The 11,862-nt window shown below is 50.1% G+C and overlaps 1 protein-coding gene across 1 annotated transcript in view; it reads left to right on the plus strand.

The window, feature by feature from the left end:
* Window positions 1-9,646, plus strand: part of adamtsl2 (ADAMTS like 2) — a 58,312-nt gene extending 48,666 nt beyond the window's left edge. Inside the window, exons 15-19 of the mRNA XM_031891572.1 lie at window positions 3,060-3,215; window positions 5,391-5,561; window positions 6,817-6,993; window positions 8,101-8,245; window positions 8,994-9,646. Coding sequence (XP_031747432.1) covers window positions 3,060-3,215; window positions 5,391-5,561; window positions 6,817-6,993; window positions 8,101-8,245; window positions 8,994-9,112 — 768 coding nt within the window. The 3' untranslated portion in view covers window positions 9,113-9,646. The remainder of the gene's footprint in view (window positions 1-3,059; window positions 3,216-5,390; window positions 5,562-6,816; window positions 6,994-8,100; window positions 8,246-8,993) is intronic.
* The last annotated feature ends 2,216 nt before the right edge of the window (window positions 9,647-11,862 follow it).

An 11,862-nucleotide genomic window follows, 5' to 3' on the forward strand; every position in this document is an offset into this window, starting at 1 on the left:
TTTGCCGGACTGCGCTCTAACGGTAACGCGGAAATGTTGAACAGAATTATTTGTGACTACAAGACCTACGGGGTCAGGATTCCTGGCTACACTCTGTCTCCGCAGCCCTATAAATCCCACATATCTTAGAAAGCAACACAGTGAGATGAAGGCCAGGCCAGGCCTGGGCCCCCGATCAGCTCTCCGGGCCGGTTGTGCCTTCACGCCGGGTTCTGCTCCACATCGTTCTTTTATGAGCACAACTATAAAATGTGTTTGTCTGGCGGGTTTTTTTAGGGATGTTCCATAGACTCGCGGCTAGAAAATAAATAAATAACATTCACTCGCACCTTAAACCAGATGTCTTGGCACCGGGCACTTGGGTGTTTATCAGCGCTCTTCTGCCCTGGGCTTGCCTGTCTCTTCTGCCCTGGGCTTGTCTGTCTCTTCTGCCCTGGGCTTGTCTGGCTCTTCTGCCCTGGGCTTGTCTGGCTCTTCTGCCCTGGGCTTGTCTGTCTCTTCTGCCCTGGGCTTGTCTGTCTCTTCTGCCCTGGGCTTGTCTGTCTCTTCTGCCCTGGGCTTGTCTGGCTCTTCTGCCCTGGGCTTGCATAGCTCTTCTGCCTTGGGCTTGTCTGTCTCTTCTGCCCTGGGCTTGTCTGTCTCTTCTGCCCTGGGCTTGTCTGTCTCTTCTGCCCTGGGCTTGTCTGTCTCTTCTGCCCTGGGCTTGTCTGGCTCTTCTGCCCTGGGCTTGCATAGCTCTTCTGCCCTGGGCTTGTCTGTCTCTTCTGCCCTGGGCTTGCATAGCTCTTCTGCCCTGGGCTTGTCTGTCTCTTCTGCCCTGGGCTTGTCTGTCTCTTCTGCCCTGGGCTTGCATAGCTCTTCTGCCCTGGGCTTGTCTGGCTCTTCTGCCCTGGGCCTGTCTGGCTTCTCTGCTTCTCTGGCTTTTCTGCCCTGGGCTTGTCTGGCTCTTGTGGACTTGCCTAGCTCTTGTGCCCTGGGATTGCCTGGCTCTTCTGCCCTGGGCTTGCCTGGCTCTTCTGCCCTGGACTTGCCTGGCTCTTCTGCCCTGGACTTGCCTGGCTCTTCTGCCCTGCTCTTGCATGGCTCTTCTGCCCTGGACTTGCCTACCTCTTCTGCCCTGGGCCTGTCTGGCTCTTCTGCCCTGGACTTGCCTGGCTCTTCTGCCCTGCTCTTGCATGGCTCTTCTGCCCTGGACTTGCCTACCTCTTCTGCCCTGGGCCTGTCTGGCTCTTCTGCCCTGGACTTGCCTACCTCTTCTGCCCTGGGCCTGTCTGGCTCTTCTGCCCTGGGCTTGCATGGCTCTTCTGGGCTTGTCTAGCTCTTCTGGGCTTGTCTAGCTCTTCTGGGCTTGCCTGGCTCTTCTGCCCTGGGCTTGCATGGCTCTTCTGGGCTTGTCTGGCTGTTCTGGGCTTGCCTGGCTCTTCTGCCCTGGGCCTGTCTGGCTCTTCTGCCCTGGGCTTTTCTGGCTCTTCTGGGCTTGCCTGTATCTTCTGCCCTGGGCTTTTCTGGCTCTTCTGGGCTTGCCTGGCTCTTCTGCCCTGGGCTTGCCTGGCTCTTCTGCCCTGGGCTTGTCTGTCTCTTCTGCCCTGGGCTTATCTGGCTCTTCTGCTCTGGGCTTGTCTGTCTCTTCTGCCCTAGGCTTGTCTGTCTCTTCTGGGCTTGCCTGGCTCTTCTGCCCTGGGCTTGCCTGGCTCTTCTGCCCTGGGCTTGTCTGTCTCTTCTGGGCTTGCCTGGCTCTTCTGCCCTGGGCTTGCCTGGCTCTTCTGCCCTGGGCTTGCCTGGCTCTTCTGCCCTGGGCCTGTCTGGCTCTTCTGCCCTGGGCTTTTCTGGCTCTTCTGGGCTTGCCTGTATCTTCTGCCCTGGGCTTTTCTGGCTCTTCTGGGCTTGCCTGGCTCTTCTGCCCTGGGCTTGCCTGGCTCTTCTGCCCTGGGCTTGTCTGTCTCTTCTGCCCTGGGCTTATCTGGCTCTTCTGCTCTGGGCTTGTCTGTCTCTTCTGCCCTAGGCTTGTCTGTCTCTTCTGGGCTTGCCTGGCTCTTCTGCCCTGGGCTTGCCTGGCTCTTCTGCCCTGGGCTTGTCTGTCTCTTCTGGGCTTGCCTGGCTCTTCTGCCCTGGGCTTGCCTGGCTCTTCTGCCCTGGGCTTGCCTGGCTCTTCTGCCCTGGGCTTATCTGGCTCTTCTGCCCTGGGCTTGTCTGTCTCTTCTGCCCTGGGCTTTTCTGGCTCTTCTGGGCTTGCCTGGCTCTTCTGCCCTGGGCTTGCCTGGCTCTTCTGCCCTGGGCTTGCCTGGCTCTTCTGCCCTGGGCTTGCCTGGCTCTTCTGCCCTGGGCTTGTCTGTCTCTTCTGCCCTGGGCTTATCTGGCTCTTCTGCCCTGGGCTTGTCTGTCTCTTCTGCCCTGGGCTTGTCTGTCTCTTCTGCCCTGGGCTTGTCTGGCTCTTCTGCCCTGGGCTTATCTGGCTCTTCTGCCCTGGGCTTATCTGGCTCTTCTGCTCTGGGCTTTTCTTGCTCTTCTGCCCTGGGCTTCTCAGGCTTTTCTGCCCTGGGCTTGTCTGGCTCTTCTGGAAACATAGGTGCAATGAGCAGTCTGGGGGTGCAGTCTGGGGGTGCAGGGCGGCAGACTGGGCATAAGTGGTTCCTAAGTACACATTCCCTATGAAGTTCTGGGTTGGAGTTCTGTGGGCCCACACTGAGGAAGCCGCCCGCTACTGCTGAATAGTGATCAGCGAATCTGCCTTGTTTTGCCTTGTGGAGTTTCGCTGCAAGTCCATGCCTGGGGAAAAAAATCGCTCATCGCTACTGCTGAACATTGGCCAACTTGCCCCTGTGTAGGCCACCCCTACTTCCCCTGGCACTGCGCACTTCAAGGTGGCCACCACCATCATGCACACCAGGGCTATACCCTCCAGCGGCACCACAAGCCTGGTGTCAGGGAGAGGCTATGGGACTATCCGGGGACCATGGCCCTACCAGTTGGGCCACACTGACCCTGACGATTTCCATTTCATACAGGCACCATAGTGTGATGGATTCCCATTCTCACCTCTCGCCTTTCTCTCCTGACAGTGCTCGGCTAAATGCGGGGAAAGGAGCGCGGTTACAAGGGACGTTCGCTGCTCCGAAGACGAGAAGTTGTGCGACGTAAACACCAAACCCCCTTCGGAGAAGAACTGCACCGGCCCCTCGTGTGACCGCCAGTGGACTGTGTCTGATTGGGGACCTGTGAGTATTGATTGGTGCAGGGCGTAAAGCGACCCCTTTCTCTTTAATGCCCCTAAAGTAACCAGTAAGGAGCAACATTGTGGCTGCATTACTTCTCTCACAGTAGTATTTAGTGCACCCCAGGGTGAGGGAAAGGGTTGGGTGGGCCGGGATGCCTAGGGTGCCCCACCGGCTCGGCTAGGTGCTGCCATACTGGTCAGAAATTTTGAATCAATGGAGGGCACACTAATAGATAGAAAATGGAAACTTTTAAGGTAGAATAAAGTCCAATAAAGCCCAAATATACAGGTACAGGTATAGGACCCGTTATCCAGAATACTCGGGACCAAGGGTATTCCGGATAAGGGTTCTTCATACTTAAAGTCTACTAAAAAATCAATAAAACATTAATTACACCCAATAGGGCTGTTCTGCCCCAATAAGGGGTAATTATATCTTAGTTGGGATCAAGTACAGGTACTGTTTTATTATTACAGAGAAAAGGGAATCATTTAACCATTAAATAAACCCAATAGGGCTGTTCTGCCCCAATAAGGGGTAATTATATCTTAGTTGGGATCAAGTACAGGTACTGTTTTATTATTACAGAGAAAAGGGAATCATTTAACCATGAAATAAACCCAATAGGGCTGTTCTGCCCCAATAAGGGGTAATTATATCTTAGTTGGGATCAAGTACAGGTACTGTTTTATTATTACAGAGAAAAGGGAATCATTTAACCATGAAATAAACCCAATAGGGCTGTTCTGCCCCCAATAAGGGGTAATTATATCTTAGTTGGGATCAAGTACAGGTACTGTTTTATTATTACAGAGAAAAGGGAATCATTTAACCATTAAATAAACCCAATAGGGCTGTTCTGCCCCAATAAGGGGTAATTATATCTTAGTTGGGATCAAGTACAGGTACTGTTTTATTATTACAGAGAAAAGGGAATCATTTAACCATGAAATAAACCCAATAGGGCTGTTCTGCCCCAATAAGGGGTAATTATATCTTAGTTGGGATCAAGTACAGGTACTGTTTTATTATTACAGAGAAAAGGGAATCATTTAACCATTAAATAAACCCAATAGGGCTGTTCTGCCCCAATAAGGGGTAATTATATCTTAGTTGGGATCAAGTACAGGTACTGTTTTATTATTACAGAGAAAAGGGAATCATTTAACCATGAAATAAACCCAATAGGGCTGTTCTGCCCCAATAAGGGGTAATTATATCTTAGTTGGGATCAAGTACAGGTACTGTTTTATTATTACAGAGAAAAGGGAATCCTTCTGACGGGGCAGATTTTCTGCTTTTGGGATCTATTTGACTTGCAGACGCCGTTATGCTCTCCCTCCGGAGACTCCCGGCCCATTAAAAGATTTCACAATCTACAAATAATCCAATTATGTTTCGAGCACAAACGACCGGTCTGGGAGGGGAACGAACAGGGGGATTGCCAGGCAACAGTTTCCACGGCGACCGCCTATTTTTAGTGGTAATTGATGAGCACCAATAGGGTAGAAAATAGATTTGGAAGGGGCACTTGCTCCTCGTGTCATTCTGGTGGTTAGACCACAGAGCTTGGCACGGAGGGATGGAAGGAACGGCCGTGTCATTGTGATTAGTCACAGAGCCCGTTCCACGTTTGATCCCGAGCTCAGTGTTCTGTTAGGGGGAAAATGTGGCGCAGACAAAGTTGCTTAAAGGGGACCCGTCACCCAGACGTATAAAGCCGTATAATAAAAGTCCTTTTCCAATTAAACATAAAACCCAAATTCCGTCTTTTATAAACACATCCATGCCCATTATAAAGGCATTTAAAAATCCCAGCTGTCAATCATATCTTCCCTGCTCCGCCCCTATTCCTTAGGCATAGAGGCGGGGCAAACAATACCTTTCCATTCAGCATTTCCTAGATGCCGCTGCCATTCTCACTTTTCCCCTCCCAGGCCTCAGGTCCTCCGTTCTATCACAAGATTTTTTAATAACAGTGTCCACAAAATGGCCGCCTCCCTGCTTGCTGCGATTTTGTAATTCCAACACTGTAGGAAACAAGATTTACATTATTTAAATAGTATAAGGCAAGTTTATTTTGCTCAGCTAACATGATGGAAAGAAATTTGGAATTTTTTCTTAGGGCGACAGCTCCCCTTTAATCTCTAAGCCGACTCTTTCGTGTCGTTGCAGTGCAGCGGAAGTTGCGGCCAAGGGAAGATTATCCGGCATGTCTACTGCAAGACCGGGGATGGGAGAGTCGTGCCGGAATCCCAGTGCAACGCCAACACGAAGCCGCTAGCCATTCATCCCTGCGGGGATAAGAACTGCCCCTCTCAGTGGGTGAGCCAGGACTGGGAAAGGGTAAGAGATGGAATCCGGATCATTCTACCTGTAGGAAATGTACAGTGTTGGTGGTCTTCATTGATGTATAGGAACTCAAAATCATCTGTGTTTAGCCCAGGGGTTGGCAAACTAGAGCCCACGGGCCACATCCGGCCCGCTGGCCTTTTTAATCCGGCCCGCCGACTCCAGCCCCCTTAAAAGAATTACAGGTCCTGATTGGTTGCGCCGCGTGTGTGTACATGGAGCTGGAGGATGCTGGGGAATAGAGCTGGAAGATACTGGGAGGGAGCTGGAGGATGCTTGTGGGAGGATGCTGGGAAGGACACTGGGGAATGGAGCTGGAGGATGCTGGGGGTGGAGCTGGAGGATGCTGGGGAATAGAGCTGGAGGATACTGGGGGTGGAGCTGGAGGATGCTGGGAGGGAGCTGAAGGATGCTGGGAGGGAGCTGGAGGATGCTGGGGGTGGAGCTGGAGGATGCTGGGGAATAGAGCTGGAGGATGCTAGGAAATAGAGCTGGAGGATGCTGGGAGGGAGCTGGAGGATGCTGGGGGGAGCTGGAGGATGCTGGTAGGGAGCTGGAGGATGCTGGGGAAGGGAGCTGGAGGATGCTGGGGAATAGAGCTGGAGGATGCTGGGAGGGAGCTGGAGGGTGCTGGGGAATAGAGCTGGAGGATGCTGGGAATAGAGCTGGAGGATGCTGGGAGGGAGCTGGAGGATGCTGGGGGGGGAGCTGGAGGATGCTGGGGGGGAGCTGGAGGATGCTGGGAGGGAGCTGGAGGATGCTGGGGTGGGGAGCTGCAGGATGCTGGGGAGTGGAGCTGGAGGATGCTGGGAATAGAGCTGGAGGATGCTGGGAGGGAGCTGGAGGATGCTGGGGGGGAGCTGGAGGATGCTGGGAGGGAGCTGGAGGATGCTGGGGTGGGGAGCTGCAGGATGCTGGGGAGTGGAGCTGGAGGATGCTGGGTGTGATGCTGGGGGGGAGCTGAGAGGCCCCGTGATTTCTGATGGCAGCCCTGGGCGTAACACTGGCCCAGCCCATCTGTAAGTCAATGTGGCCCCTAAGCCAAAAATTTTGCCTCTGCTACAGAATAAGCCATTGTATGGCTCGAGGCTACCATCCCATGCATCTCATAGGCCAAAATAATTCTAAATAGCCCTGGTCCCCCTTTTCTCTCCATCAGTTGGACTACTCCTACTCGCAGCAGGGACACAGCAGATCTCCCCATGGCCATCACTTACTTACATTTATTCTCTCCCCCCACACCCACCAGTGCAACACGACTTGCGGCCGGGGAGCGAAACAACGCGTCGTCCTCTGCCTAGAAGTGGCCAACGGCAAAGTGAAGACCCGCGGCGCCAGCGACTGCGATCTCGCCAAGAAACCCGCCGAAGAGACCACCTGCTTTGAGAGGCCGTGTTTCAAGTGGTACACTACCCCCTGGTCAGAGGTAGGGGGCGCCACGTTCTCCATGTCGCATTTGCAGCCCCGCCTCTTCTTGGCTGCCAGTTGGGCTACACCAACTGGCCTTTAGCAGCCAAGACGTTGTGATAAGGATTATAAGCCTCCCGCTGTAATTCTGTTTTTTTTTCTTTATAAAGGGGAACTCCACCCAAACACAACTTTTTGAAAAGTAAACATAATATTAAGCTACTTTGCAATATATATCAATTAAACAATATTCAGCCTTTTCATGATATTTAATGTAATAATATGGTTTGGAACAGTTCCCTAAGCCCCGCCCCCTGTTCCCTAAGCCCCACCCCTGTTCCCTAAGCCCCGCCCCTGTTCCCCTGCTGATCTGGCTGGCTACTTTGAGACTCAAACTGTAACAGTAGTCGCCTCCCCTCGGCCTGCCTTCAGCCTCCCTCCTCCCAATCCCACAATTCCCTGCTGTACATGTGATGCCAATAAGGAAAGGAACATCCCAGTGCAATGCATTGTGGGTTATGTAGTTCCTGCAGGCTGTCTGTAAGCTGTGGGGAAGTTGTTACCATTTGTAACATCAGTGTTTTAGTCCCTCCTCCCAATCCCACAATCCCCTGCTGTACATGTGATGTCAACAAGGAAAGGAACATCCCAGTGCAATGCATTGTGGGTTATGTAGTTCCTGCAGGCTGTCTGTAAGCTGTGGGGAAGTTGTTACCATTTGTAACATCAGTGTTTTAGTCCCTCCTCCCAATCCCACAATCCCCTGCTGTACATGTGATGTCAACAAGGAAAGGAACATCCCAGTGCAATGCATTGTGGGTTATGTAATTCCTGCAGGCTGTCTGTAAGCTGTGGGGAAGTTGTTACCATTTGTAACATCAGTGTTTTAGTCCCTCCTCCCAATCCCACAATCCCCTGCTGTACATGTGATGTCAACAAGGAAAGGAACATCCCAGTGCAATGCATTGTGGGTTATGTAGTTCCTGCAGGCTGTCTGTAAGCTGTGGGGAAGTTGTTACCATTTGTAACATCAGTGTTTTAGTCCCTCCTCCCCTGCCAAGTGGCCAAAGTTGTGGACTGGGACTACTTTCCTGCCATTTAAATAACACTTTCTCTGTTCTCACAGTGCAGCAAGACGTGCGGCGTGGGGGTTCGGATGCGAGATGTCAAGTGCTACCAGGGGACGGACATTGTGCGCGGCTGTGACCCTCTAGTGAAGCCTGTGGGGAAACAAACCTGTGACTTGCAGCCGTGTCCCACGGACCCACCGGGTAAGCGTTATTCCGAAACCGCCAACATGTGGTCCAAACAGGCTCGGACTGGGGGGTGCAGGGCCCACTGGGTGCCTCCGCGTCCCCTAACCCCCCCCTGCAGGGGCCGCCCTAAACCCCACCCAGTTTTCCCCACCCGACGTCGGGTCTGGACCAAACAACCCACACCATTGGCTGAAGATTGTGTTTATACAAGTTTGGACTCCAGGAAAACTACCGGTGGGCCCCCGCGGCCCAGTCCCACCCTGAGTCCAAACTTGTATAAACACAATCTTCAGCCAATGGTGTGGGTTGTTTGGTCTTGTTTAAAAGGATAAGTAAACCTTTCAAATAAGCTGATAAAGGTGTTATTCTAAGCACTTTTGCAATTTACAGTCAATATTTTTTTTTTTTTTTGATTCCAAGATAGTAAGGGCTGAAAGTACTGTTAATATGAATGCATTGTGTGACAGCAGCGCCACCTGCTGGTCACTTTCTGAACATAACGTAGTCAAGGAAGAAAGAAAGTAAGAATGAGGGCTGATCTGATGTTCTTTTGGTTAGGGAAAACATTACAAACCTCTTTATGGACGAGTGGGAGAGTCCACAGACAGTTATGGGTGGGGACGAAGAGCTGGACTGGGTTGGTGGGCCCAAAAGTGGGAGGAGCCCACCAGCCCTGATAGTATAGAAGTGGGAAGATGGCAGTACGTCCTACATGTTGTATCCTACACAGTTCATTGATGGCGGCCATTTCTCTTTCCCACAGATGACAGCTGCCAGGATCAGATCGGGACCAACTGCGCTCTGGCAATCAAAGTTAACCTGTGCAGCCACTGGTATTACAGCAAAGCCTGCTGCCGATCTTGCCGCTCCAGCCCCTCCTAGTGGGGGGTACGACAGCCATTTTACAGGGGTAACTTCTATATACCTAGCGGCAGCAAGCCCCAGGGACAAAGGGGGGACGCATCGAGCAAATATGGGGAATAAGGGAGGAAAAAATTAAACAAAATGGCCGCCGTGACGGATTCCGGCATCATTATGTGCCAATCGGAACCAGAAATATAGAACCCAACCCTGAATTATTCATCCCGCATTATAGTTAATATATTCCAGAGAATTCAGTCTTCGTATTGCGACTGTTTATTCAATATATGTTTGGCCATGGTTTGGGGGACACCCTGAGAATACTGTTTGGAAAATACTGTATATTGCTTTAGTTATTGGACTCTACACAAATAAACATTCCTAGTTTGGTTGTGGGACCAAGAGGGAGGCTGAGCTTCTGGGTCGGCCAACGTTGGGCGGGGTTCTGACGGTGTAACTTGACGCTACCTCTGTAAGCAAGTGCAATTAGACAGGGCATATTTGTATTTATACATATGGGTAGGGGGTGCCATAGTGTTTCCCTTAGACAGTACAGTATGGGGGTACAGCTTATTGTGTGCCCAGAACATTCCATCTCTGTATATTTGTATTTATACATATGGGAGGGAGATGCCATAGTGTTTCCCTTAGACAGTACAGTATGGGGGTACAGCTTATTGTGTGCCCAGAACATTCCCTCTCTGTATATTTGTATTTATACATATGGGATGGAGGTGCCATAGTGTTTCCCTTAGACAGTACAGTATGGGGGTACAGCTTATTGTGTGCCCAGAACATTCCTTCTCTGTATATTTGTATTTATACATATGGGTAGGGGGTGCCATAGTGTTTCCCTTAGACAGTACAGTATGGGGGTACAGCTTATTGTGTGTCCAGAACATTCCTTCTCTGTATATTTGTATTTATACATATGGGTAGGGGGTGCCATAGTGTTTCCCTTAGACAGTACAGTATGGGGGTACAGCTTATTGTGTGTCCAGAACATTCCTTCTCTGTATATTTGTATTTATACATATGGGTAGGGGGTGCCATAGTGTTTCCCTTAGACAGTACAGTATGGGGGTACAGCTTATTGTGTGCCCAGAACATTCCTTCTCTGTATATTTGTATTTATACATATGGGTAGGGGGTGCCATAGTGTTTCCCTTAGACAGTACAGTATGGGGGTACAGCTTATTGTGTGCCCAGAACATTCCCTCTCTGTATATTTGTATTTATACATATGGGTAGGAGGTGCCATAGTGTTTCCCTTAGACAGTACAGTATGGGGGTACAGCTTATTGTGTGCCCAGAACATTCCTTCTCTGTATATTTGTATTTATACATATGGGTAGGGGGTGCCATAGTGTTTCCCTTAGACAGTACAGTATGGGGGTACAGCTTATTGTGTGCCCAGAACATTCCTTCTCTGTATATTTGTATTTATACATATGGGTAGGGGGTGCCATAGTGTTTCCCTTAGACAGTACAGTATGGGGGTACAGCTTATTGTGTGCCCAGAACATTCCATCTCTGTATATTTGTATTTATACATATGGGTAGGGGGTGCCATAGTGTTTCCCTTAGACAGTACAGTATGGGGGTACAGCTTATTGTGTGCCCAGAACATTCCTTCTCTGTATATTTGTATTTATACATATGGGTAGGGGGTGCCATAGTGTTTCCCTTAGACAGTACAGTATGGGGGTACAGCTTATTGTGTGCCCAGAACATTCCATCTCTGTATATTTGATGTTGCTCCAAGTGGCCTCTAAGCAGAGCCTCCCGCAGGAGGTCCACTTGAGGTTGCCAAGTAGCCAATCACAACCCTTATCTGGGTTTCCCAAAGAACTGTTTTCATGCCTGGGTGGCTCCCCAACACTTTTTACATCTGAGTGTGGTTCACGAGTAAAAAAAAAAAAAGGGTCGGGGGCCCCCTGCTGTATATCATGGCCGGCCTCCCTCTGGCCTGATTGTGTTGTTGAACTGCAGCTCCCAACAGGCGGCGTAGCTCAGTAACAGAAGCAAAGCTGCCAAACCACACGACTTTAACTTGAGTTTTTCTCGTTTTGCTTTCTGCCTTTAGAAATGTTTTTTTTTTGTTTTTTTTTTTTCAAAATTGCTGCTTTTTTTTTTTTTTTCAATCATGTATTTTTGATATTTAAGTTTTTCCTTTGTAATTTTATTCTTAGACCCCCCAACGCCTTCCATCTCTGGGAAGAAAGTATATCGCAAATACTTTGGCAATTTTAATCTCTATGATCAAGGTGTATACTATGAGAGAGGTATATCCTTTGTACAGGGCCGGGGGGGGGGGGGGGGGGGGGGGCAATAGTCGTTGCACGTGAATTCCCATAGTCGGGGAGTCATTGAAAGGGTTAGTTCACCTTTAAATTCACTTCTAATATGAAGTAGACGTTGATATTCTGAAACGATTTGCAATTGGTCTTCATTTTTTATGTTTTTTGTTCAGCAGCATTTGGTATTGCAGCAGCTATGTGGTCGCTAGGGTCTTGGTTACCCTAGCAACCAGGCAGTGGTGTAAACGAGAGACGGGAATATGAATAGGAGAGGGCCTGAGTAGAAGGGTAAGTAATAAAAAGTAACAATAATAGTAAAATAGTATCCTTAAGGTGCCCATACACCTTCAGATCTTCTCCCAATATCCTTCACCTATGGGTGGGCAATATCGGGAGAATTCAGGGTAATTCCATCGTTTGGCCCTGGGGCCAAACGATCGAATTATAACGACTGGTATAGGCAAAGTTGGT

This window comes from Xenopus tropicalis, chromosome 8 (genome assembly GCF_000004195.4).
Source record: "Xenopus tropicalis strain Nigerian chromosome 8, UCB_Xtro_10.0, whole genome shotgun sequence".
Taxonomy (NCBI): Eukaryota; Metazoa; Chordata; class Amphibia; order Anura; family Pipidae; genus Xenopus; species Xenopus tropicalis.